This window comes from Perca fluviatilis, chromosome 16 (genome assembly GCF_010015445.1).
Source record: "Perca fluviatilis chromosome 16, GENO_Pfluv_1.0, whole genome shotgun sequence".
NCBI lineage: Eukaryota > Metazoa > Chordata > Actinopteri > Perciformes > Percidae > Perca > Perca fluviatilis.
The window spans coordinates 7,981,004-8,007,037 of NC_053127.1; the positions used below are offsets into that span (position 1 = coordinate 7,981,004).

At 41.6% G+C, this 26,034-nt stretch overlaps 1 protein-coding gene, 1 long non-coding RNA gene and 1 other non-coding gene across 4 annotated transcripts; 1 reads left to right on the plus strand and 2 right to left on the minus strand.

Annotated features, from left to right (window-relative positions):
• Positions 1-996: 996 nt before the first annotated feature.
• On the minus strand, positions 997-1,068 carry trnad-guc. Its single transcript has one exon. It is a non-coding gene; the product is annotated as a tRNA-Asp (tRNA).
• A 996-nt stretch (positions 1,069-2,064) lies between these two features.
• Positions 2,065-3,193, minus strand: LOC120543653. The gene is made up of 3 exons (XR_005636378.1): positions 2,963-3,193; positions 2,231-2,298; positions 2,065-2,098 (listed from the first exon to the last, which is right to left on the minus strand). It is a non-coding gene; the product is annotated as an uncharacterized LOC120543653 (long non-coding RNA).
• A 7,698-nt stretch (positions 3,194-10,891) lies between these two features.
• On the plus strand, positions 10,892-23,159 carry znf346 (zinc finger protein 346). Of its 2 annotated transcripts, none has more exons than XM_039778044.1 (7): positions 10,892-11,003; positions 14,900-15,003; positions 16,821-16,925; positions 18,553-18,700; positions 21,088-21,324; positions 21,452-21,551; positions 22,732-23,159. In XM_039778044.1, exons 1-7 carry the CDS (start codon positions 10,946-10,948, stop codon positions 23,000-23,002), a joined length of 1,023 nt encoding a protein of 340 aa, XP_039633978.1. In that variant the 5' UTR covers positions 10,892-10,945; the 3' UTR covers positions 23,003-23,159. The 2 variants fall into 2 exon arrangements, with proteins under 2 accessions (XP_039633978.1, XP_039633980.1); XM_039778046.1 differs by having other exon boundaries at positions 16,821-16,913.
• Positions 23,160-26,034: the final 2,875 nt, after the last annotated feature.

Consider the following 26,034-nt stretch of genomic DNA (forward strand, 5'->3'; position numbering starts at 1 on the left):
CACGTGATTATTACGTAAGGCGCGTCCGACACGCTGCCTTCAGGGACTATCGGTCAATGCTGCCTTCACAGACTGTGAAAATTAGCTAGCGATAGCACATAGATAGCACATAATGGCGATAGCAGACAATCAGACAGATAAATAGACAGACAGAAAGATAGATGGTAAATTAAATAATATTAGGATACAATATCGTTATTGTCATTGTACAAGTACAACGAGATTAGGATTGCAACCCCCTGCTATAAAATAAATTAATAAGGTAAATACAAAAAACAACGTAAAAAATAGGGGGGGAAATAGCAATAAAGCAACAGTAATGTTATAACATAATACATAAAGTCACATATACAGTAAACTACCCGGCAAAATTTTATTAACACAGTGTGAATAGTAAAAAAGTGAGTAAATGGCAATAAAGTGGCAGTAAAGATATAACATAAACAGTTTTCGGCAGTATTTAAATAGTGCAAATAGCTTAGAAGTGCAATGCAGCATTAACACCACAGACAGTACTAACAGAACACATAACATGAAAACACATTATGGATGAATGTGTTTGTCCATGTACACTGATTACACGGTTAGTCAAAGCAGCGGTCTCTGTGTTGTAGCTGTAGTTGGGCAGAGACAGATTATGGGGGGCACTTAACAGTGCAGTTATCGTTACAGCTCTAGGGAGAAAGCTATTTCATAGAAGGCATTATAACGTCTGCTACATGAAAGGCATTTAAATAGACGGTGGCATGGGTGTGTGTGGATTCCTTACAGATGCTGGTGGCTTTTCTGAGGCAGTGAGTGCTATCGACGTCCTCCAGGGCTGGGAGCTGTATGATATGTGCTCTGGAGACGATAACTGAAGACTTAAGTAGAAAGTGTACTGCAAAAAAAGAAAATAAGACAGTTTTGTGAGTTGGTGAGTAATTTGCAGCAGTGGGCAACTATTCTGCAGTACTTTATACTTATATTATACTGCCATAAAAAAAATAAAAGGAACTCCCCGTCGGGGAATCGAACCCCGGTCTTCCGCGTGACAGGCGGAGATACTGTCCACTATACTAACGAGGAGGGACATGAAAATCACTTGATCAAATTTCATTTTTCTAGTTGTGCTCACCTTCACAGTCACTAGTCTACTGTAGTGTTACATTTGACATGCAACTAAAGAGATAAGATATTTGTTTGCCATTCATTCTCTACAGTAGTTGTTGTCACTACGGGTGCAATATATTTTTGGCCACAAGCGGGATTTTGGTGGCGTCGTTTCCCATTTAAGGAGAGCCCATTTTCACTATTGAGTGCAGCATAAAGACGACGGTGCACAGTGTTTTATCTCATATTAGTCTGTGAAGACATGTTTAAGTTAGCTTGCAGAAACTTTATACACCTTGTTGGTCATTTACCTCTTATGTTTGACCACAAGGCAAAGGGAGCTTTATTTGTATAGCACATTTGCGCAACAAGGCAATTCAAAGTGCTTTACATAAAACATTAAAACAATTAAAAACATGTATTAACAAGAAAATAAAAATAGCTAAAATCGGCCTAGCCATTTAAGTTTTGGATTTTTTTTCAAAAGTCTTTATCAAATGTGACACACATTTAAAAGTCACCTTTCAGGTCATGTTTCAGGTCATGTTTGTAAATGAGAAGTTGTTCTTAAACAGTTTACCTGGATAAATAAAGGTTAAATAAAAAAAAATAAAAAACCTAATTTTAATATTGGCTCAACTCACCCCCAAAACCCAGCACATCTTAAAGTGCTTGGTTAAAAAAAAGAAGAATATCAAGACCTTAAAAGATTCACTGATCAAAGAATCAAGTCCACTGACATATGTTGTAAATGTACATGTAAGAGGAGGCTGGGGAGAATCCACATTGAATAATAAAATATCACACTGTTTAGTTATGTGAAATCATTGTGGAGTCGTCTGCCATGAAAGAAGGCAAGTAGAAACTGGCATGGGATTATAACTATGTGGTCTTAATAACGTTACCTGTCCACTGTCTCGTCTGGCTCTTGCTCTGTCTCTCTCTCTGTTCCAACGCCATCTTGCTTTCTCTCCCTCTCTATCCTCCTCTCTCCTCTGTCTGTGTGCTGTCAACCAAAAGACAAATATAAAAAAAAAAGAAAAAAAAGAGTCTTTATTATCGAGGTATATATTGATCCATATCCATTTATGACATTATTCTAGTTAAGTATTAGGGATACTGTGGGCAACGAAGTCACCTCATTTTGACCTTACTGTCTCAATTGAAACTGGCAGGTTTTTTCTGAAAAGAAAATCGGATATCCATCTATGGAAAAGCAGACATTTCCAATATGCAGTATCAATAACTTTTGAAAACTAGAGATTTATGCGATTTTGACACATGACCAACAAGCACTAATTTCTGAAAATGGCTCAGATTTAGTTTCCTGTATGATCTAGGCGTCTAAGATTCTGGGTTTAGTTTTACTATGCTGTGATTTTCCTGAAGCAAAAATCCTTTTAATCACAATAGATTACTTCATATAGTATTATTAAGTCAAATAATCAAAATAATGCTGTGGAGACACTGTGAAATCGTTACTATGAGGCAATATAATCACACATGAATTGGGCTCTTAGGATCAGTATTTAGTAAATCCACATTTCTACAATGCCAAGACTTATAGGTACCCAGATAGCAGACACATTTGGGCCACATTTGGGCCAAAGATAAATTGCTATCTGGGTAGTCTACCACAGTATGCAGAAACAGGGAAGGGGGGAAATGTGATAATAACATCATTTCAATCATTATTTTCACTTGATGCAGAACTCTAAACCTTTTTTACCCTTAAAAAACGCATTTGCTTTAGTAAGAACACAATAACATAATTAATACAGTAAATACAGAGAGAGTAATATGAACAAAAAAACATAAATTTTACATTAAAGAGGTTATAGGGCATTGTAGAACTCTGAACCTAACTTACCTAGGCTAAAGCTAGCTGGCATGTGTCAGGCATGGCTGTAAAAGACTCTCAGCAAAGCCAAATACAGCTCATTCATATATCTTGATGTGAGGGCTTAGTTTAATGGACCAGTTTGAAAAGAATAAAGCATTCCCATTTAGGTTTCAAACAGCTTCGCCGACTCTGAAGGCAAGTTACGACCACTTCTCCAACATACTAGCTTAATGTGGTCATGTTGTGGTACCTACCTGTTCGGCTGGATGCGCACTTTTAGTGGATGTCCGCTGTGGCTCACAATCTGATCTCGCGGGAGTTCGTCAAACACGGACTTTTTTTCCCCTTCTCTAACAATTATTTTTTAGGGGTGCAAACAAAAGGGTCCTGGGGCTGACAGAAGCATTTGGCACACCGTATGTGGTCATGATCCGTGAAGTGTTTAAACATAGGCCTACATAACTCCACCAAGAGGTGCTGCAGCGATGCTACGCGCCGCATCTGAAATTCCGTTTTGGTTTTTACAGGCTACGTCTAATTTATTTCAATTATGTACAATTATTTGAACAGTACATAATTAAGAAGAAGAAGAATCATTCTTATATCAAAAATGATATATGAAGTTTAGCTAGTTGTTCTGATGTGTTATAAAGTGTAAACAAGAAAAACAAATAACGCTTCGGCCCGGTCTCGAACCGGTGATCCGCGGAGGCCCCTATAGGCTTTAACATTCATTCTCTATGGTAACTCTCGTCACTAGGGCTGTCATTTGTTCTTGCTGGAGAAAAGTCGGCAGGAAGCAAACATCCAGAGTCCATCAGAGAGCCGATGCAGGATCCACTTCCTCAGGCAGGGGGAACCCGCAAGGAATACCAGCAAGAGACCACCCGCCAAGCTATTAACACCAGGGGCGGTGTGGAAGATGGAAGTGGACCTGGTTAAGCAGCTCCAGTTCCCACAGGAGATATGCAGCACCACCTTAAGACCAGACGTGGTGCTGTGGTCTCCAGCTGTGAAGTCAGCAATAGGTACTGATCGAGCTGACAGTGCCATGGGAGGAGGGTCTGGAAGCAGCCAGAGAAAGAAGGCGAAGTATATGCAGATCTGGTCGCGGAGTGCAGAGAAAGTGGATGGAGTGTGAGGCTGTACCCGGTGGAGGTGGGAGCCAGAGGCTTTGTGGGCAGATCAACATCACGTCTAATCAAGGACCTGGGACTACGTGGAGCCACACTGAGCAGATCCACTAAAGAGCTCGTTGAGGAAGCTGAGAAAGCAAGCCACTGGCTGTGGCTGAAACGACGAGACAAAACTTGGGGAGTAACATCTAATTAGGTTTTGCTGCAGGGGGTGTCAGGGAGACGTCCCTGTTCTCTGCCCCGCCACCAGGAGACGTTCTGGGCTAAGGGGCGAAACGTCAATGAGCGGTGGTCCCCAGCTGAAGACCCTGCAGCAAAACCTTGTGGTATGCGGTCAGGGTTAGGCCTGCCTCAGGGAAGAGGACGCCCCTGCCATGCACAGTCCACCACAGGCACCGTTGAAGGTGCGACAGGCCAAAAGCCCAGCAGAAAGAACACCTTGCTGTAATGAATGTTGTCCACTAGAGGGACTTTGGTGAATCGAGATCGCTCGAGAAGATCCAAGATCCTTGTAATTGTTCACGTGCAATAAATAACTTGAAATTTGAAGTAGGCTACATTTCAATTTGTAGGTACTTGAAGCCACCAAAACATTTCAGAAAATATTTTAAACGTTCATACCTTGATGTTAACATTAGATGGCCAAGGGTGATTATAAAAGATTAGCTCGTGATACACAGACATCACAGACTACCGTATTCTAATAATTACAACCGTAATGGAGGACTACCGGGCAGCCTGACGTCCCTCCTACCTCGTTAACGTACAGACACAGAAATGAAAAATAAAATGAGTGTAGGTGAACAAAAATGCATAAATATATTAAACATGATTATATGTTTACGTATTTGTTTATTCTATTTTATTCATTTATTGCATGTTTTTCCGTATTTATAAATGCCTTCATTTATTTATTTATTGAAGTTATTTTTTTTCTACTTTCTCCAAGGGTCGTTAATCGTTCGTAATTTATAATATAATTTTTAATAACCACCATTTTGCACAACCAATGCACATCTAAGCAGCACGTTAATATGGCATGTTTTTGCCTCGTTGATCCATCTCACTCTTGACCACAAGCTCCTGATTTTGTCGCTATTTCTTTTCTCTATCAAATGTGCAGCTCAGCATTGAGCTATATCACAATCGTAGTGAATATTATTAGTTGTTAGTTAAAAACGAAAAGTTACTCCCCGTCGGGGAATCGTAGGGCTTAATTCTCTTAACTTTTACCATTCATTCTCTATGGTAAGTCTTAAACTACGGCTGTCATATATTTGTGGCCACAAGCTGGATTTCGGGGGCGCTGTTTCCCCCTGTGGATAAAGTTAAGGAGAGACTCTTTTCTTCTTTGTTTCCTGTTTACAGTGACAGCCTTCACATCATCATCAGCAGCAGCAGCAGTAGAGAATATAATCCACGGAGGTTTTATATCGGTATGTACGGCGTTTTAATCACTGTTCTGTCGTCTAAGAAGCTGGTAAACTTATCAAAAGTAAGTAGTAAATGTATGTGTCTCCTTTGTTTATATGGGAAAGTGTTACGTTACGTTTAGTGTTATTGTTTTATGATTGACAGGTTCTAACTGTTTTTAGTTAATGGTATGATGTTAGCTAACATTAAGGTTAATACATTAACGTTATGCATAACGTTATATTTTAGCGTTTTTTAGTAATGTTTACCAATTGTAATAAGGTTACTTTGTGGAAGACCTGTCTGATTTTCATTTTTTTCTCTTGCTGCATGCTTCTACATTTTTTGTATTTAAAAATCATATCACTGAGACATAAATACTTCCTATTTCGCAACGCTAAGTGTACATTTTGAATAGGTAACGTTAAATACTACAGCATGTCTGGAATGGGGTTTTATTGCTATGCCAAACAGAATATTAAATTGTTAAGATTAATAGGTGAAACATTTTGTTCATCTATCTATCTATCTATCTATCTATCTATCTATCTATAATATCTATCTATCTATCTGTCTATCTATCTATCTATCTATCTATCTATCTATCTGTCTATTTATCTATATGTCTATCTATCTATCTATCTAACCTACCTATCTACCTACCTATCTATCTATCTATCTATGTCTGTCTTACTATCTATCTATCTATCTATCTGTCTATTTATCTATCTATCTATCTATCTATCTATCTATCTATCTATCTATCTATCTATCTATCGATCTATGATAATAGTATAATTATATTCTGACACACAATAAATGTTACCATTACAGTCATCTCGTGGCGATGGAGAGGGGGATGCTTAATCTCTCTCAGTCTAAATTTGACACTGAACTAAGTAGGTGGATCTAGTTTAATAACCAGAGTATTTTTAAACTCTTACTCCTACTGGTCATGATAATAGTCTAATGTCAGCTGTGCTTTCAGGGCCAGCAGCAGCAGTCTAAAGAGCCACGGCTGTGTCTCCACCAACAGGTTTTTTTTTCTCAGGCTGTCATTCAAGGATTTGGCATTTTAAATTTATATATTCAATAGGCACAACAAACCACATCTTTGATTGTGTGCTTACTATATATTGATATTGTTTCTGTGCTTTACCTGTTTTCTTAAAAGCATTGTTTTTTTCATGACAAATAAATAATGATTCATAATTTAAGGAAATATGGTGTTTTCAGTCTGTATTCACAGTTTGTTAGAGAGAAAACATATAAAGACACATTGTGAAGAATAAACTAACTTGACTGTGTGAGGAAAATGACTCTGAATTGTTTTTACAGCACACAGGACAGAGCCAACAGCGACGGTTTCCAGACCTGCCGAGCCTGATGACTCCTCTGGGATTGTTGCTTCTGTGAAAGGTTATTATTTGTTGCTTCTTACTTTAAACCATCATGAATGCCCTGAATGTTTTTGTGACCAAAATCTTCTTACAGCCAGGCTGAAGGCCCCGCTGCCAGCCCCTTCTAGCTCCTCAGCTCAGATGATATGTGGACTTCAGCATGTGGAGCCAGGCTGTCGTCATGTTGTGTTAAATTGTGACAAGCACAGGGTACAACCCAACATCCCAGCTGCTGTAGCTATGGAGACCGAGGATCACTGCCCTGCTGCTGTGGTGGCCACAGACTCTCAGGTAATCCAGGTTACAGTTTTTCTCAATCTCTTTGGCACATTTACTGAACCAAATTTACAATTGTCAAAACTCTAAGTACAGCTCTCACACCACATGGCACATTCAGCATTCCAATAATCTATGTGACCTATAAAAGGTGATTACTCAATCAAAATAATGAAATCCTGTTTCAAATGTAAATAAATCCATCAATGAATAACTAAGTGGCATCAAAACAATCATTATTAATTATTGCTTAGACCAACACAGTCAAAATGCAAAGACATCCTGTCTAATGACAGTGTAATCTGAAAGTGTGATAGTTGCCCACTATGAAATATTGTCCGAAGTCTAACATTTTATATCGAGGCAGCTGAATACTATTGATGTCAACAAAAATATTTTCAACAAAACATGTATCTTGTCATTGTGTGTACATACTAGCCATAGGAAATATACATAAAGAAAGCTTGTACAAAAAAAAAAAGATATACAAAAGCAAAACTATTAGGAACTGCTGTACAAGTGCAGGTAAAAAGAAAAGAGGCTGTACTCTCCACCCAGCCTGTCATGCTCAGGCCATGGTTGATTAAAGTGTGATTGTTGCCCTTATCTCATTTGATATTTCACTGTGCCGTCGCCTTTCCCCGCACTCTAATGCCCTTTCCTCACCCCACCCCCCGGCCGCACTCTGCCATGCCTCCTTTCTTACACGGGGAGGCTGTTGCCCCAGTCTGTCTCCTGCATGCTCCATATTCTGCTCAGTCTGACACTTGCAGTGTAAATGTGTTTAAAATTGTGAGGAAATTGAATTGTTCCTCATTTAGCTTACAACTTTTAAAAAAATGTCACATATCTATTATGTATCTTATGTGTGACAGGTTATTGTGATTGTTGGTTGCTCTATTTAGCATGTAGGGATTTACACAGTGAACATGTGTATAATTGCATTTGAGAGTAATATGACCCAATAGCAAATTAATGCAAAATATTTTGATCTGTAGGCTTAGACTGACTAAATCACTATATGTGATGCTGTATTGCAGGAGACCAGTGAAGATCCAGTTGGAGTGGTGCTGATCACACAGCTGGAGTGGTCTTTCAGCAGGGCTCTGAAGCAGTTTCCCGGTCCCAGCGGTCCCAGCACACAGCTGCTACCAGAGGCAGTCTTTCATGGATACAGGTCATTCAAATTACCTACCTACCATCCTCCTACAGACCAGTTAATGGTCAGGCTTAATAGGCTTAATAAGGTTGAATTAGTAATCAGTTACTCTATGCAAAATGTCAAGACTATGGGGGAATATAATATATAATAAATGTAACAAATTGAACTGTTTTTTTAACTGAATTTATTTCAAACAACTCTTCACACAATCCACAAACAATTTTTGATGCATGTTTTGTCCGAGTTTGGTAAGAAACTATATAATAAATATATGATTGTGCCATTCTCAACCCCTCCACCTGTTGCTCCGCACTAGGAGGAGTCTCTGAGCCGGTCTACAGTGGAGCGGATTGGGTCAGACATCCTGGTTCAACAACAACAACATCATCATCATCATCATCATATCATCATCATCATCATCATCATCATCATCATCATCATCATCATCATCATCAAGCAGCAGCAGCAGCCGCATCAGCAGCTGCAGCAGAAAAAGATGACCAGGAACTGTTTAGCCTACAGTCAGCTGAAGTCGTAGATGGAGTCAGAGGAGAGGGCGAACAGGAAGTCAGCAGTGCAGCTTCCAACAGGTCGCCTGTGCAGGTTCTGTCATCAACCCCTAAAGCAGGGCCCTGACAGCCCTCACATACTGTACATGACAGCTTCCCCGGGGTACCAGGGAAATACATCTACTGCCCCTCCAGAGTGTTCTTCCCCTACAAGGCACAGGGCATGGGGAAGGAGATGACCTGGGGGTTCAAACTGTTGGACTTCTATGAGGCTGAGAGACACAAAAATTCAAAGAGAAGACAGACAAATGGACTGCTAACCCACCAAACGACAAATATATCCTCTCGCACGTACACGCACGCACGCACGCACTCACGCACACAAGACACACCACTGTGCATTGTTTCTTCTGTTTTCATAGCCAAGCAATTGTGATCTTTAGTTTAATTTAACTGTATTCACCTTTACTGGACGTCTGGTCTGATTCATTCATCATCATCATCATCATCATCATCATCATCATCATCATCATCATCATCCTCACATAGTCTCTCAGCACCTTTACATGCACTCTAGTGTTCCCTCTACGTGTGTAAATGTGTAATATTTTAATAAATTATTCCGTAAATGTATACCCATATTTAGTTGTTAATTTGTTTTATATATAACATTTGAATTATATAAATAAGCAATGTGTCAATGTCAGTTTTTATTGTGTGTTTACAAATGAGGTTGTTCTTTATGAAATATCTTGGGAGCATTACTATGACTGTCATTTGATTGAGGAAGTAAAAGTGATAGAAAATGAAATAAAATTATACGTATAAATATATACATTGCTTTGGAATTTTGTATCATTATATGGTAGTATACTATTAAGTTCAATTTAACTTTTACCACTAGCAGCATGTAAAAGTATTATTGTCATGACCTTAAAATCACAAGGTCTTATCATATTGTTTCCACATCATTTTTCAGAAACATATTGAATTAAATTTAACATTAAACGGTTAAAAACTTTATATATAATTGTTTTGTGTAATACAGACATGCTGTAGCATAATATTCTGAACTAAATACAGGACAATTTTTTTGGGTAAGGAGGGATTCGAACCCTGTTCTTTTGGAGAGGCTTCCGCTCAGGAAACCATCTTTCCCTTGTTTACGAGAAAGTCTTCTACACCTATATGCGACTGGCCGGGGAATGACAGGCGGAGATACTGTCCACTATACTAACGAGGAGGGACATGAAGAGCCACGTGACAACATCAGGCCAATCAATGCGATTTCTGCATTAGAAATTTGGATATTTTATTTGTAGTGGCAGACTGAGTAGATTAAGCCTATTAAAGTACAGTTTTGAGTACTTGAACACTATTGCATTATTTGTTTGTGCATGCAAACTTTTGTTTTGCATTTTATACTTCTGTCTGAAGGAGCTGACACCATGGCTGACACAGACCGTGAGTGTAGTATAGGGGACATGGATGTATTGTATGCCTTTACATCTCATTGTAGATGGATGGGGTCATTTCTTCGTCTTCGTCACATTTTGAAAGAGAAGCGTTTAATATAAATACTTTCATTATAACTGGTTGATATGTATGGCATGCATGTGTGATACTAGATGTGCTTTTTAATTATTCTTTAGAACTTGTGTATTTTGTTACGTTCTTTTTATTCAGAATATATATATATATATATATATATATATATATATATATATATATATATATATATATATATATATATATATAATCTGTAAGGGTATTTCATATATAAAGATTAAATACTGCATTATGAATTTGTTTTTATTGTTAATTAAAAAGTATTGATTATTATTATTATTATTTATTATTAAAGACATCACACACAACATACACATACATCATAAACAGGATGATACAATAACAAATCAACATGAATAATATGGACAATAAAGGAAAAGATACAAAATAACTATTTCAATTGTCTATAAACAATACAACATCTGTGCTGGTATATCTATGGCTGGATAGATAGTGAGTGAGAGCTCGTTATTTGAACCCTCCCTCCTCTCTGCCTGTCAGTTGCGCATGCGCATTACAGCGTCTCTGTTTTTTGAGTGAAAACCATGGCCGTCGCGATGCAGACGGAGGATTTTCCTTACTTGCCTTCGGGGCCGGCGGAGGGTATGACCTTTTTTTTGTTAATAATTTCACGTCTATTTCTAAACAAGACTGCGTCAGTGCACTCAGTCACAGTCGCGGTTAATCAAGCTTTATTTGCCAACGTTGCCGTTAGCTTCCTGCGAGCTAGCTAGCCAGCTAACGTTAGCCCGGCATTGCAGGGTGAACGGAGCAGGTTTGCTAAACAATGCTAAACTAGCCAAGCTAGCTGTAGCCGTTTCAGCTCCAAGGTCGAGGAGAGCATGTCTACATCCGATGTTTGTGCAGCCGGATCGTGATTAATACCTCCACCTGTGCACCAGTGGAGACTGGGAGGCATCTTTTTAGATTTCGGTCAACAGACATGCGTGTTTTTAGGTCATCAGGTTGCACTTAACCTATAACCCTGGTCTTGCGTCTCTGTACTTTTAGCTAGCGTCAGTAACACAAGGCAGTTGTAAACATTCTAAATGGTTTGAGTTAATTTCCTGTTGCAGTGTAGCAGGGTTATGTGAATGACATCAACTGACATGGAGTTAACAAGGGGCCAGGCTGTTGCCTAGCAATGGAATTCCATTAATAAGGTCTATAATCCTGGTCTTGCCTTTGTAACGTTAGCTACTTAGCGTCAGTAACACAAGACGCATGCTACGTTTGAACTTTTGAATGGACAGCCTTGTTGCTAAACTTCGTATGAAGTGTCTATAATTTTAAAAAGCAAATGTGTCTTATATCGTTGTTATATATGCGTTTGTGGTGCCGTCTGCTTTGTTAGGCTGGAACGCCGTTGTTAAATGGGTAAATGCGAATCCCCTGTTTGTATTTGCATACTAAAGTCATACTAGCTAATTGTACTGATGTCTAAGTGTACTAATACCACACTGTAAAGATACTCCGATACAAATAAAAGTCCTGCTTTGAAAATGTTCCTTCAGTAAAAGTCTGTAGGTGTAATCAGGCAAATGTAGATTTAAACCTAAAGAGTGTGTGGAAACATACAGTCCATACAGAAGTGTAATTTAATTTAATTTATTTTTTTCTGACATGAAACCCAACAACTGGTATGGACCAAAGTGCTTCACAAATATGCCGCCGTAATCCAGAATAATGTGTTTGTCTTTATCGCTACAGCAGTGTCTGTGTGTGTGCTTATGTGTTGTTGATGCGTCCTAATGTGTGTCTATGCACCCTTACCTGTGTCTAATGTGTATGATACTGGTGTTATGTTTTTCTCATGCCATCAACCTGCCAGTAGTCATGATCTGGGATAGTGGTTGTGTCATTTACTTGTCTATGTCTTTCTTGGTTTATGTGTATTTGTTGTTTTTATTGTAGTGTATCTATTGTTTTAAGCCTTCAACCTGCTAGGGACTGTAGATGAAAATGAGCCTGCATGGCTAAATCTGGCACATTTACATGTTGGACTTTGTGCTCAAGTTGATTAATGTGCGTTGTCCCTTTTTTTTAAATAAAGAAATCCCCCCCAAAAAAATAGAGACATTTAAAATACCATTAATACAAAAACAAAATGAGATGTGTCAGAAGTGCATCGCTGCTGCAGCCTGTGGGAGAGCAGAGAACGCTTCTTAATATCATAACTTTGTTACCACTAGCCTCTCTAACATAAAAAGAGCATTGTGTCTCTGTCTAGGTCCTGTCATTTTTATATACTTATATTCACTTTCAATTAAATTTTATCTAATTTATAGTGTCAAATCTTAAAGGAACACGTCGACTTATCGGGACTTTAGCTTATTCAGTGTAACCCCCAGAGTTAGATAAGTCCATACATACCCTTCTCATCTCCGGGTGTGTTGTAACTCTGTCTGACGACCCCAGCGCTAGCTTAGCCTAGCACAGATCCTGGAGGTAACCGGTTCCAACCAGCCTACTGCTCCCAATAAGTGACAAAATGAGGCCAACATGTTCCTATTTACATGTTATGATTTGTATAGTCACAGCATGTACAAAAAACAAGGTCACTATGCTTTTACTATCTAGTAATTGTTGGCTCTATTACTCCAACTCTGAGCGAACTCCAGGCGAACTCCCTGCTCCTCACCACAGGGCTTCAGGTGCTGCGAGCAAATCACTCCGCCCAAGTAGCAGAAGTAGCAGTGCTTCGCCTTTCTGAGAATATAGTTCCCAGTTTATATACGGTTAGAAGACGGCTGTGTCTCATGTGACCTTGTTATTCGTACACCCTGCGACTATACAAATCACAACATGTAAATAGGAACATGTTGGTGTTATTTTGTCACTTATTGGGAGCAGTAGACTAGATGGAGCTGGTTACCTCCAGGATCTGTGCTAGGCTAAGCTAGCGGTGGGGGCGTCAGACAGAGTTACAACACGCACGGAGATGAGAAGGGTATGTATGGACTTATCTAACTCTGGGGGTTACGGTGACTATGCTAAAATCCCTGTGTCCCGGCATGTTCCTTTAACAGGAGTGTTCTACCCAACCATGTTCATACAGTATATATATCTAATGTATTCATACTCTTACTGGTTGTTCTACATTTTTATTCTGTACATTACTCTGCACTTTACTGCTTTTTCTACTTCTGGTTAGATGCTAAACTGCATTTTGTTGTCTTGTTGTCGACTCTTTGTTAATCTTATTTAATGCACTCCTTATGGACACTTTTGTCTGAATGACAAAAGCTTTAAAACTTTGACAGACAACCAAATGTAATCCCCTGACTTAGTACTTGGCTTAATCAATCCGTCTGATATATCACCAGTTATTTTTTTGTCACGTCTTTGAGTTGACGCATCACAATAAATTAGTGATGCACCGAAATGAAAATTCTTGGCCAAAACCGAAAAAAGAGGAAACCAAGACCGAAAACCGAAACCGAAACACCGAAAGAAATTAAGCCAATTATTAGTACCATTGCATTTATGGCTATGACTGTGTACTAACTTTACTAAAATCAAGGCATTGCAATTGTATAAATTAATATTAAAGTTTAATTAAAAAAATATCTAGCAGAAATATGGCTACAATCTGATAGTCACAGTATACAGTAGCCTAAGAACAGAATAGCTTACCTATTATTGTTATTATTATTATTATTATTATTATTAATAAGTGAGGCACTTTCTTGCAGGATTTCACTGAACATATCAGACAACGAGGGTGCATGCCCCCCATCTGGTGCAGCGAGACAAGTCTTTTTTCTGCGCTCTGATCTCCTGCGCGCGGGCGCTCCGTCTCCGTCTCCACGCGGGTTCTCCGCATCCATCGCGTGCCTGGATCATTTCTCGTGCGCCCTGCTTTATTTCCGCCGATCCAAGTAATGGCGTTTATAACGCGGATCAAGTCCAGTCGTGATGAAGTGCAGAGGATCCGAATAGATCTCACTGAAACGTGTGCTGACAGACTCTAAGAGCACTTCTCATTGTTTTCACTCCGTGGTCCGTCTCAACCTCTTTGCTTAGGAGACGCTTTGCAGGTGGAACGGATACTGACACACGTGCAGGTCGCGGTTTCTGTTTACGTCATCACAACATTTCGGCCGTATTGTTTCGGTGATAAAAGTATTTCGGCCGAAAACCGAAAATGCCCTTTTGGGCCATTTTCGGCCGAAAATTTTCGGTGGCCGAATATTCGGTGCATCCCTACAATAAATACATAGTTTGAGCAAAGATCAATGACTCAAACTCCGAATTAGGCCCAAAACATTGCGTCTGTGTCTGGGGTTTACAGATTTGTGCGCAGGCCTTTGTCAGCGTACTTGCATGTGTTGTTAAAATGTGCACAAGGGGAGCGTCTTACGTTCACCGAGCAGGAATTACTACGAGAAAGAAAGCTGTTTAAAAGGGGCTTTTTTTTTTTTTTTTTTAAGTTGTGTTAAAATTAAATTTTCCCAGAAGATGCGACCTGATTTGAAATGTGCTGTTTCTCTCTGCAGTAAATAAGCTGATAAAGGAGCACGGTGACCTGTTTTCTGACTCCCAGTGTAAAGTCTGCAGTGCTGTCCTCATTTCGGAGTCTCAGAAGTTAACTCATTATCAGGTCAGTGAGCCCTTGGTCTGCTGCTGCTTTTTCAATGCCAGGGGACTTTACTTATTTTTAACGGTGCTACTACACTTGGAGATATGGGGGAATACTGCACAATTATAAGCGTTTTTTTATCGAAATCGCAATATGGACTAGTGCAATATCCAAATGAAATATTTGTTAAAGGCAAAATATGTGTCAAACCATTCTGAATGAAGTATTGTGGTGCTGCAGAGATGTCCCGGCCTACAAATCCTATCCTATCCTTTTGTGTGCTACAGATCCTCGCAAAAATCACACAATAATCGTTTGAACTTTTTTAATTTTAAGGAAAATGAGACTAATGATACAAAAATGTTCATTCCCTCCAATATCGTGAATCCTATCGCAATATCAGTCAAAAATAATCGCAATTAGGCAAGGCAAAGCAAGGCAGCTTTATTTGTATAGCACATTTCAGCAACAAGGCAATTCAAAGTGCTTTACATGAAACATTAAAAAACCGTTAGAAAACAATTAACCATTTCAAAGCATTAAAAGACAAAAAATAAAATGTACAGTGCAGTATAAGAATTTTAAATAAAGAGCAGTTAGATATTTTCTTCATATCATGCAGCCCTAATCAGTCCTTCCAGAAAAATGCGGAATTTTTGGTGATTGTTGCGTGCAAAAATCCTTGATTATGCGGCACGTTTTCTTAAAAAATGCGATGGAATATGTGGGATATTTATACAGTTTTATGCAGGAACTTGCAAAAATTCAAAAAGTGATTTTCCCCAATAGACCTAATATTATGTCTATGATTCCCCCAACACCTGCTTTTCGATGATGTTCACGTCGCATAATTACGACACTTCATAACGTTCCCATGGCAACAGGGGAAAATGGCTGCTCTTGTGTGAAGTAAACGCAAAATCTTTCAACTTTCTGCTACGATATACGTGACTTTTTTGCAACGAAAATGCGGGGATTATGAAATCATGCAAGCCCCGCATATTTTGCGCGGAAATCGGCAATTTATGCGGCGAAAGTGCGAAGTATTTGAAAAAATGCGCCCCCGCATAAATATGCGGACTTTGGCTGATTATGCATTGAATTATGCGATCGCATAATCGTGTTTTTCTGGAGGGACTGGGTAATGCACGTTACATCACATTAATGCTTTTATATTTTACTAGGTGTATGTAATATTTATGAGATTCTATCAAATCATGACTTTATTCTCAAGACAAAAGAAACAGAAAAATATGTAAATGAAAATAACTAAAGTGCGATTTTGGCTGTTAGATCACAGACAGCACAATAGGACGGAGCGGAGGTTTAATCAGCCGAGAGGAAGACGAAGAAGACATTAAACTGTTTTCCTGTTCAGACAGTTCAGTGTGGACAGAGATCTTTATGAATACTCTAGACAAAAAGTTTCAAAAACAAGTAGTTACTGAGTACTAGGGCTGGAAATCTTTTTTTGTATCAGGGCTGAGATGATACCCGTGTCTCGGTGCCGGTACAAAATTGTACCCTGTTTTCATACTTTATCTTTTCGGTCTATAAAATGTTAGCACCAATGATGTCCCAATCACAAGTTAGACTAATTAAATATATTGTTGTTTAACTAATCCATTAATCATTTGATCAGGTGTAGGAGGTGCAGCCATAATGAAGCTGTGTTTTCTTGTTCAGGACACAATTCCTCACGTATTGTCCACTTTCCGTTCAAAAGCAGCACAGTCATCTTTCCTGTGTGACCAGTCATCAAAAAATGTTCATGCAGTGGATCGGGATCGTTGATGTTTGTTTGTTTTGTTTTGTTTGTTGTGCTCGTGTCTTTTCAGAGCAAGAAACATGCCAACAAAGTGCGGCGTTACCTTTCCATCCGAACTGAGAAGGAGCCAGCGCTGAAAAAGTTCAGGTCGTCGTCCGATAGTGTGAGTAAAACGGTGAGCAGTTGGATCTCCCGGGATATTTTTTATTTTTATTTATTTATTTATTTATTTTTTTTTGGGGCATTTTAGGTCTTTATTTCTATAGGATAGCTTAGACATGAAGGGAGAGAGAGAGAATGACATGTAGCAAAGGTGCTCATATTATGCTTTTTGGCTTTTTCCCTTCCTTTATAGTGTTCTTTTTTGTGCACGTTATAGGTTAACAAAGTGAAAAAGCCCCCAAAGATGGCCAAGAACTTACCATCTAAAACTTCCAACAGAAAACAACTATTCACAAACCCAGCTCTATTGTAGTCCAGCCTTTACTTCAGAGACAAACCTGGTCACTTTGTAACACACGTTATAATGCTCACCTAGCTGCTAGCATGGCACGCCCTCATACTCTGCTTCTGACTGGCTAGTAGTCCTTACCTAGCTACTGTCAGGGCATGCCCTCATACTCTGCTTCTGACTGGCTAGTAGTCCTTACCTAGCTACTGTCAGGGCACGCCCTAATACTCTGCTTCTGACTGGTTAGTAGTCCTTACCTAGCTACTGCACATGTTCGACTCCCAACCAAAATGGAACAGAAGAGAGATGCCTCACTCTGTAGCTAAAACAGAGAGCTCAACACACAGGGTGAAAAGAGGAGCTGCAGCAATGTGTAGTACAACAAAAATATGGTGTTTTTTATTTTTATTTTTATTAAACCATGTAAACCTATTCTGATTACACTTTATGTCCAACCCTGAATGCTCCCGCTGCTTTTTGTGCCGCATTTTCCCTGCACACACTGGGCCTCCTGCCTCACCAGCCTGCCGTTGACTGTGTGTGCCAGTGAGTTCACTAACGCGTCATTAATTCAAAACACAACCCACATAGCCTATCCTGGAATACACCCATTCATTTCTGTGAGCAACAGGCCGACGCTCATTCACCGTCTTGTTCGCTTCACATGCACTCGGATCACATTGAGCTTACACACGCAGCACAGGAGGAGGGATGCCGCTTGGCTGTTGTAAGCGTTAAATAAAAAAACTCAAATCCAAGATTAACTTGGTCTCAGAGTCCAAATCTAAGTTTTTGCTGTCATTATTTTATTGGGCAATGATATCTCGGTGTGACACGTCAATAAAAATGGATTGATGTATACTGATGATGATGATGATGAAAGCTAACTGAGTCTGTGTGGTGCATATTAACCCTTGTGATGACTTCAGGTCACATTGACCCGTTTTCAATTTTTGTTTTATATCAGAAAATATGGGACGTAGAAATAAGCGCTGAAAATGTGTAGAAGAAAAATGTAACAATTTAAAACGTTGGAAAAAGCAAAAACAAACTGTGAAAAAATGGCATCAAAAAAATAGTTTTTTGCAAGGTTGACAGGAAGACAACAAAAGGGTTAAATGTAGTTTAATGTTAAATTACTACAAAGATAAACCGGTGTATCTGTTAGCTGCATCTCTTAGTCGATGCAATTTGAAAAAGCCTTTTCCCCAGATGAAGCCCGTTAGTGGACCTTTTGCGATTATTTTGTCGCACAACAGATGTTCAGACAAGTAATCCTTTTTTTTTTTTTTTTAACCAGACTCTTGTAGCCATTAATGATTAATGTGGCTGTGTGTGTCTTTGTAAACAGGACTGTAACAACGGAGACACCGACCGGTCGAAGGTGTGTCATGTCTGTAACATGACCTTCTCCTCTGCTGTGATGGCCGAGTCTCACTACCAGGGCAAAGTTCACGCCAAGAACCTAAGGCTGAAAACCGTTGGCCCCCAGGCCCCAGGTGTGTACGTCTATTTGTACGATTTTGTGTATTTTTTTCCCCCCATGTATGAGTGCGAGGATTTTGCATGGAGCGCAAGAGCGAATTTTTTTAAAGTTGGAGCATCGCCCTTATCTCCCCCACTCCAATTTCGCCCGAGCCCGCCTCTGTGTTACTGCAGCACTGAGTACATGCAGACGAACGGTTCCCGCCCTCTCTCTCCATGCCACACAGTGCCAGTCGTCCAGCAGACTTTATGCTGGCGGAGGTCCCGGGCATGAATGAATGAATGAATGGAGGGTGGGTGCCGTTGATCTGATCAATACAATGCAGCTCTATTATTTCTTTTGGAGCGAGAGGTGAGCAATATACTGTAAGTGGAGCGGGGTGAAATCAGAGATGGGCGAGGCGATATCGGGGAGGTGGCGCGGGGCCGCTTTCAGCGGGGTGCGGGGGAACGAGGGCGGGGAGCAAGGGCGGGGAGACAGGAGCAGGGGGGGAGCAGGGAACGAGGAGGGAGCAGGGAACGAGGAGGGAGCAGGGAACGAGGAGGGAGCAGCTTTCAGTGGGGGAGCAGGGAACGAGGGGGGAGGGGGAACGGGGGGGCAGGACGAGGGGAGCAGGGAGCGGGGCGAGGGGAGCAGGGAACGAGGGGAGCAGGGGACGAGGGGGGCAGGGAAGCGGGGGTGAGCAGCTCGGTGGGGGCAGGGAGCGGGAGGGAGCAGGGAACGAGGGAGGGCAGGGAACGAGGAGGAGCAGGGACGAGGGAGGAGCAGCCCAGTGGGGAGCAGGGAACGAGGGGGCGGGAGCGGGGAGGGCAGGAGCGAGGGGCAGGGAGCGAGGGGGCAGGGAGCGAGGGAGGAGCAAGGGGCGAGGGGCAGGGGCGAGGGGAGCAGGGGAACGAGGGAGGGGCAGGGGAACGAGGGGGTAGGGAACGAGGCGAGGGGGGCAGGGAACGAGGAGGGGCAGGGAACGAGGGGAGCGGGGACGAGCGAGGGGGGCAGGGACGAGGGGGGAAGGGGGGGGGTGGGCGGCTCAGTGGGGGAAAAGGGGGGGAGGGAGGGGGCGGGGTGAGCAGCTCGGTGGGGAAAGGGGCGAGGGAGGGGCAGGGGAACAAGGGGGGCAGCTCGGTGGGGGAAAAGGGCGAGGGAGGGGCAGGGGAGCGAGGGGGCGGCCCAGTGGGGAAAGGGAGCGAGGGGGCAGCTTCGGTGGGGAGAAAGGCGAGGGAGCGGCTCAGTGGGGGGCCAGGAACGAGGGGGAGCTCAGTGGGGGAGCAGGAACGAGGAGGGAACAGGGAGCGAGGAGGGACGGGGAACGAGGGAGGAGGGGGACGGAGGAGCAACAGTGGGGGAGCAGGGAACGAGGAGGGAGCAGGGAACGAGGAGGGAGCAGGGAACGAGGGGGGAGCAGGGAACGAGGGGGGAGCAGGGAACGAGGGGGGAGCAGGGAACGAGGGGGGAGCAGGGAACGAGGGGGGAGCAGACCGCTCCGTGAGCAAGGAGCAGAAATTCTCATCGCTCCACTCCACATGCTCTGTTTCCTACGTGAATGTATGATTTACATTGTAACTTGTTGCTTCTGAAGGTGCTAATTAGGGTTGCACGATATTGACAAAATGTGATATTTGCGATGTCAATTATGAATGTTGCGATATCGATATTAATTTTGATATTTTTAAACATATGGAAAATTACAAAAGTTACGGGAAAACGCTTCAAAATAGATTCATAACAAATACAACACAAGGTTTATTTCAACCGACAGTCATATTGGACTGGTCCAACATGAATAAAGTAATACAAAAGGAAATAAAAAAAAGAAAATAGAAAAAAAAAAAAAAAAAAAATATAAGGATTTGGAAAATATATAAAGAGAACAGGACATGTTCTACTGGTTGGACAGTATAAAATATATAAAGAGAACAGGACATGTTCTACTGGTTGGACAGTATAAAATATATAAAGAGAACAGGACATGTTTTACTGGTTGGACAGTATAAAATATATAAAGAGAACAGGACATGTTCTACTGGTTGGACAGTATAAAATATATAAAGAGAACAGGACATGTTTTACTGGTTGGACAGTATAAAATATATAAAGAGAACAGGACATGTTCTACTGGTTGGACAGTATAAAATATATAAAGAGAACAGGACATGTTCTACTGGTTGGACAGTATAAAATATATAAAACGAACAGGACATGTTTTACTGGTTGGACAGTATAAAATGTATAAAGAGAACAGGACATGTTCTACTGGTTGGATATATTGCGATAACGATATTGAGTCGATATATCTTGCACCCCTCGATATAATATTGCGCAACGTGATATTGCGATAACGACATTGAGTCGATATATCTTGCACCCCTAGTGCTAATTGTGTTTATTGTATCTCCTCTCCAGCCGTAGCCTCCCAAACGCCACCAACAGTCCAGCCGAAGAAGAAACCAGCAGACGATTCGAGCGGCGCGCCGGCGCCGGGCGGCAACAACAACAACAACCCGGACCGTTTCTGCTCCATCTGCCAGGCCTCGTTCAACAACCCGCTCATGGCCCAGCAGCACTACGTGGGCAAGAAGCATAGAAAACAGATGACCAAGCTGAAACTGATGGAGACGTACGGCCCCTCCACTGCACCAGGTCAGACCACAGCCGGTCATGTAGTTGTGTGTGCAGAGCCACTCCTTCTGAGGATAAGTCATTCATTCTTTTTTTTTTTCTGTGTGGACAAGAAAACGAACCTCTCTCCTTTTCTGTGTGTCCACAGCTTCCACACTAAAGGGCTACCAATGCACCGTGTGCACCATTGAGCTGAACTCTGTGGAGCAGTACCAGTCTCATATCAGTGGTGCCAAACATAAGAACCAGTAAGTTCACACATCCCTTCTAACTGGGTTTAAAGAGGTGAATCACTTTTTATATCGGAGTGATATGCTTGCAGCACCTGAGAAGCCCCGAGCAGAGATATGTGTGTCTGTTCCAAAGGTCTCCGTTGGTGCCCGTCCAGACTACAAAGCAACCCCGAGTTTTTCCTAACCAAACGGGGGGCAGCAGTGTTTCCAAATGTCTCCGTTTCAGGGGCTCAAACACCAGAGTAGTGTAGAGGCGTAAACGTGTTTTTAAACCAAAATGTAGTAGTGTAGATGTAGCCTCAGACTTTATACCCACACTGTACATCTGGTAAGCAGGACTAGTTTGAACTAACGAATCAGAAGAGTGGAAAACCAAACAAACAGCCCTTAGAGAAACAGAAAGTCCAGGGTTTCCGCCAGTGTTTTGCAAGCCTGGTGGCCCCCCGGGCCTAAGTTGCCCCCCAACAGGCCTAAGGCCGGCCACTCACTGGCTGCGTGGCGTGAGCGTGTCAGCTGCGTGGCGTGTCCATTTTTATGCCGAAAACGCGTGCATGCTAGAAATAGGACCGACGCCTATTTTTCACATGACACGCAAGCGTGTTGGAAGAGTTTCCAGGCAAAATAGAATAGGAAAAGATGTTTATGTCATTTTGACACAAATACATTTAATAAATGACATGATGTTTGAAAGTCTCTAGGTTTTGACATAAATGCAGATATATAAATGTAATTTAAAAAAACAAAAAAATAATTATCGATTTTCAAATGTTGCACCTGTCAATACAGAACTAAATATTCTGCAGCTGACACGCCATGCTCACGCCACGCAGCCAGTGTGTGGCCGGCCTAAACCACTCGAAAAACATTTTAAAATGTATTTTTAAGAACTTTTTAAAACTACAGGTGCAGTAAGACGGCTCAATTTGATTTTTAAAATCTCCAGTAAGCTTTTAGCACCGACTTAATGTAGGGCCCTATGGAATCTGTCTTATAGCTTTTTTTATATTCTATATTTTGAGATTCCATCCATGAGTCTGTTATCACAGAAACTATTGGGCTCTACATTAATGCTGCCATCAGTCTGTGACTGGCCCCAGTCGGGCCCTCGTTGAAAAAAGACACTTAACCCGCTCTAAACTACTTTTCTGGGAGAAACCCGCGAGTCTCAAAATAATCTTAACGTGTCTTTTAATAGAGTGAAGAAATCCGGTCTGAACACTGCGGAGAACCAAGACGCAGCAGAGCAATCGTACGAGGGCGACAACCAGTACGCCGGCGGACAGGAGCAGTTCACCGCAGCCGACGAGCAGTACGCCCCCGTGGATGAGCAGTACGCCCCCGCCGATGAGCAGTACGCCCCCGCCGATGAGCAGTACGCCCCCGCCGATGACACGCCGTACGCAGCCGGAGATAACCAGTACGCTCCCGAGGACACGGAGTACTCAGAGGAGTACCAGTTTACTTGAGGGCTGGGCTGGTACGGACTGCAGAGGTTTCAGTCAGGACTTGGAATGACACGCAACAACCAGCCCCCCCCTTCCTCCCCTTCCTTTTTAACACCTTAACATCAACCTCCACTTCTCAGTAGCCCCCCTCCTCCCCCTGGAGCAGAGTCACCTGGACTACCCCAATGTGGTATTTTAGCATTTTTGGGTTCCCAACTGAAACAGTTAAAGTATTTGGTTACACGTCACTTGAAGGTATCTACATAAGAGTGACATGACACTGTCATAAACATCATAAACAAGTCATAAACATTTATGACAAAACGCTTCTGTCAGTGTCATTCGGTTTTTGTCTTGACAAGTTATGGTTGGAGTTAGAGTTAGGATTCATGTGTTCATGACAGTGTCACGTCACTCTAATGTAGATACCTTTTTCAAGTAAAGTGTTCCCAAGTTTTCTCCTCCAGTGAAACGCGCTGTTTGTGATGTGTGGATAGGTGAAAGGATGGAAAGCAGTTATCACCTTCATTAGTGACCGCGGGCTCAGTCATTCGTACCCACAACAATGGCAAAGAATGTCCCCTTCTTCTGTTACGGACGCGCGTACTGACCGGAAACCGTTCTCTCGTGGCGGTGTACATTAGGACTAGCTGTCGATACTCAGAAGTACCTCCCTTCTAGGTAAGATGTAGGATAGGTTTAGCGATAGGAGTATGAATGTGATTTTCTTCAACACCCAAACATGCAAAAGATTACAAATACAAATATGACGGTGCAAATCCTCCATCATAATAGCAATGAGCCAAGGTCCAAACGCGCCTGGCTTTTAGAGGGAACGGGAGCTGACCCTCTGATTGGTTTATTGCATGTTACGCCCAAAACACACCTATGAGTTATTGAAGAGACTAATGGCGCTTTTCCATTACATGGTACCTGCTTGACTCGCCTCGACTCTACTCGCCTCGACGCGCTGTGCGTCCGTTTTCCATTGCAGATTTTAGTATCCTAGCGACTGCCGTGGGCGTGGCTTAGTAGCGTTGCTTTAATGGCTTTTCCTCGATTCATTTCCTGGTTCTCCGTCTCCGTAAACATGATATCAAAGAGATAGTTAGCGTTTACTGCTCCAGATTTCCCACCGTGGTCAGAAAGAACAGGGGAGACACTTAGTTTCTCTCACATATATATGACTCTAGAGTCGCTACCCTATGCGGAGATAATCACCGTCACTCTCTCACTTCTCCCTCGCTCACCAGCCACACACACACACACACACATCACACATGCACACACCAGCGCACAGGTATAAACATCAGGCCACTTGTATGCTATGGAGAAAGCTCTGCGTGGAGCCTCCGGCAGCAAAAAACCACCGCTGGCTAAACTATTTAAAAATGCCGTCTCTCGCTGTGCAATGCAGTGATCAGTGACGATTCTTTCCGACCAATCAGAAGCCTGCAGGGTTTCACGTCACCGTTTCGGCTCGCCTCAGCTCGCTTGGAACCTCGACTGAGGAGGTACTAAAAAAAGTATCTGTTAGCAGGTACCAGGTACTTTTTTTCGTAATGGAAAACCAAAAAAGTAGAGTCGAGGCGAGCAGGTACCATGTAATGGAAAAGCGCCATAAGTACAACCCTTTTGAACCATGCGCCCGGCGCACGGACCCTTTTTTTCCCCCGTCAAACTAGCAAAAGTAGATTTGGACACGCCCTAAACGCACCTGCGCCAAGCGCTTCAAGCTGTGCGCTTGGATCGTTAAAATAAGGTCCCCAGAGCCTTTAAAGGAAATGTATGGCGTCTCCTTTTTCCTTATTATAGCTAAAAAACTTATGATAAAATTATTTTACCTTCATTTTTTGTTTATTTTTTAACCATGCAATATCGTTTGAGTTTATCTTAAAGGATATAGTTTTTGTTTACGACTACATTTTTTTACTCCTTTTTATTTCTTTTTTTAGTTTACGATAGCGCAGTGCAGCCTGAGGTGGACAGAACAGTAGAGTAGCGTCAAGAAAGGATTGGATTGTTGTGCATTATTTAGCCCATATCGATCTATTAAAATATAGATACCAATTCTTAGGATCAGCTCGGGATATCTGTACTATATACATCAAATACATACCGGGAGAGAAATCCAGAAACGTCAAGTCAGATACAGTCGGGTATTGTAATCATCAAGCCCCCTTACCAACATCTAACCAATACTAACATCCAGTAGACCAGAGCCACGTGTAACCGAGGACTAGTCAAAGCTTGTCACGTTTCTTCACTTCACCTGCATATGCTTGGTTTGCATCTCCAGTGAATGTATTTATTGAAACGTCTCCTCTGCTTTCTGCAAGTTTGATTATTCCTAAATCTGGTGTCGAAGACTTTGAAAAAAAAAAATAAAGAAGTCCAATCAAACGTTTGCATGACCAGGAGAGCTCACTGTAGCCAGTTTTGATGCCGTCATCGCTGTCAAGACAGATGGAAGAAGACCTTTCCGTCGAATCTGGATCCAGTCGGTTTTTACGAGAACTTTTGTTTCACGGTTTTGTTTCTTGTATCTTGTATTTTTTCTTTTCTTTTTTTTTTTTAAGCCAAAATATCTCCAGACGTTTCTCATTGAAATGCTGTTCTGTGTAAATCATTGAGTATCCGATTGTGATTTTCTTCTTTTAATGTTCTCCACAAAGCTGACATATCTGTTCAAGTGGCCCAGAATTCTTTCTATCGTTTTTCTTCTTCTTGTTCGCTCCGTTGTTGTTTTGTTACTGTGAACAGACAACAAATCAATTTGATTAAGATATTATTGCCCAATTGTGACGTTGTATTCCTGGAAGACATTCTATTTCCATAATGTCTGTAGGTTGCATAACAAAAGGAGTAAATAGTTTTCCTACGGGACACTATAAGTGATATTGTGCGAATGTAAATCTGTATCGGAGGCATCGTTAATGCTGCTAAAAAGGTTATTGTGATCGCAGAGAGCCTAAATTAGATCCTCTACTCCTTGGAAAAGTACCAGAATTTGTGTGCATTTTATAGAGGTTGATGTCATTTTATAAAGTTTC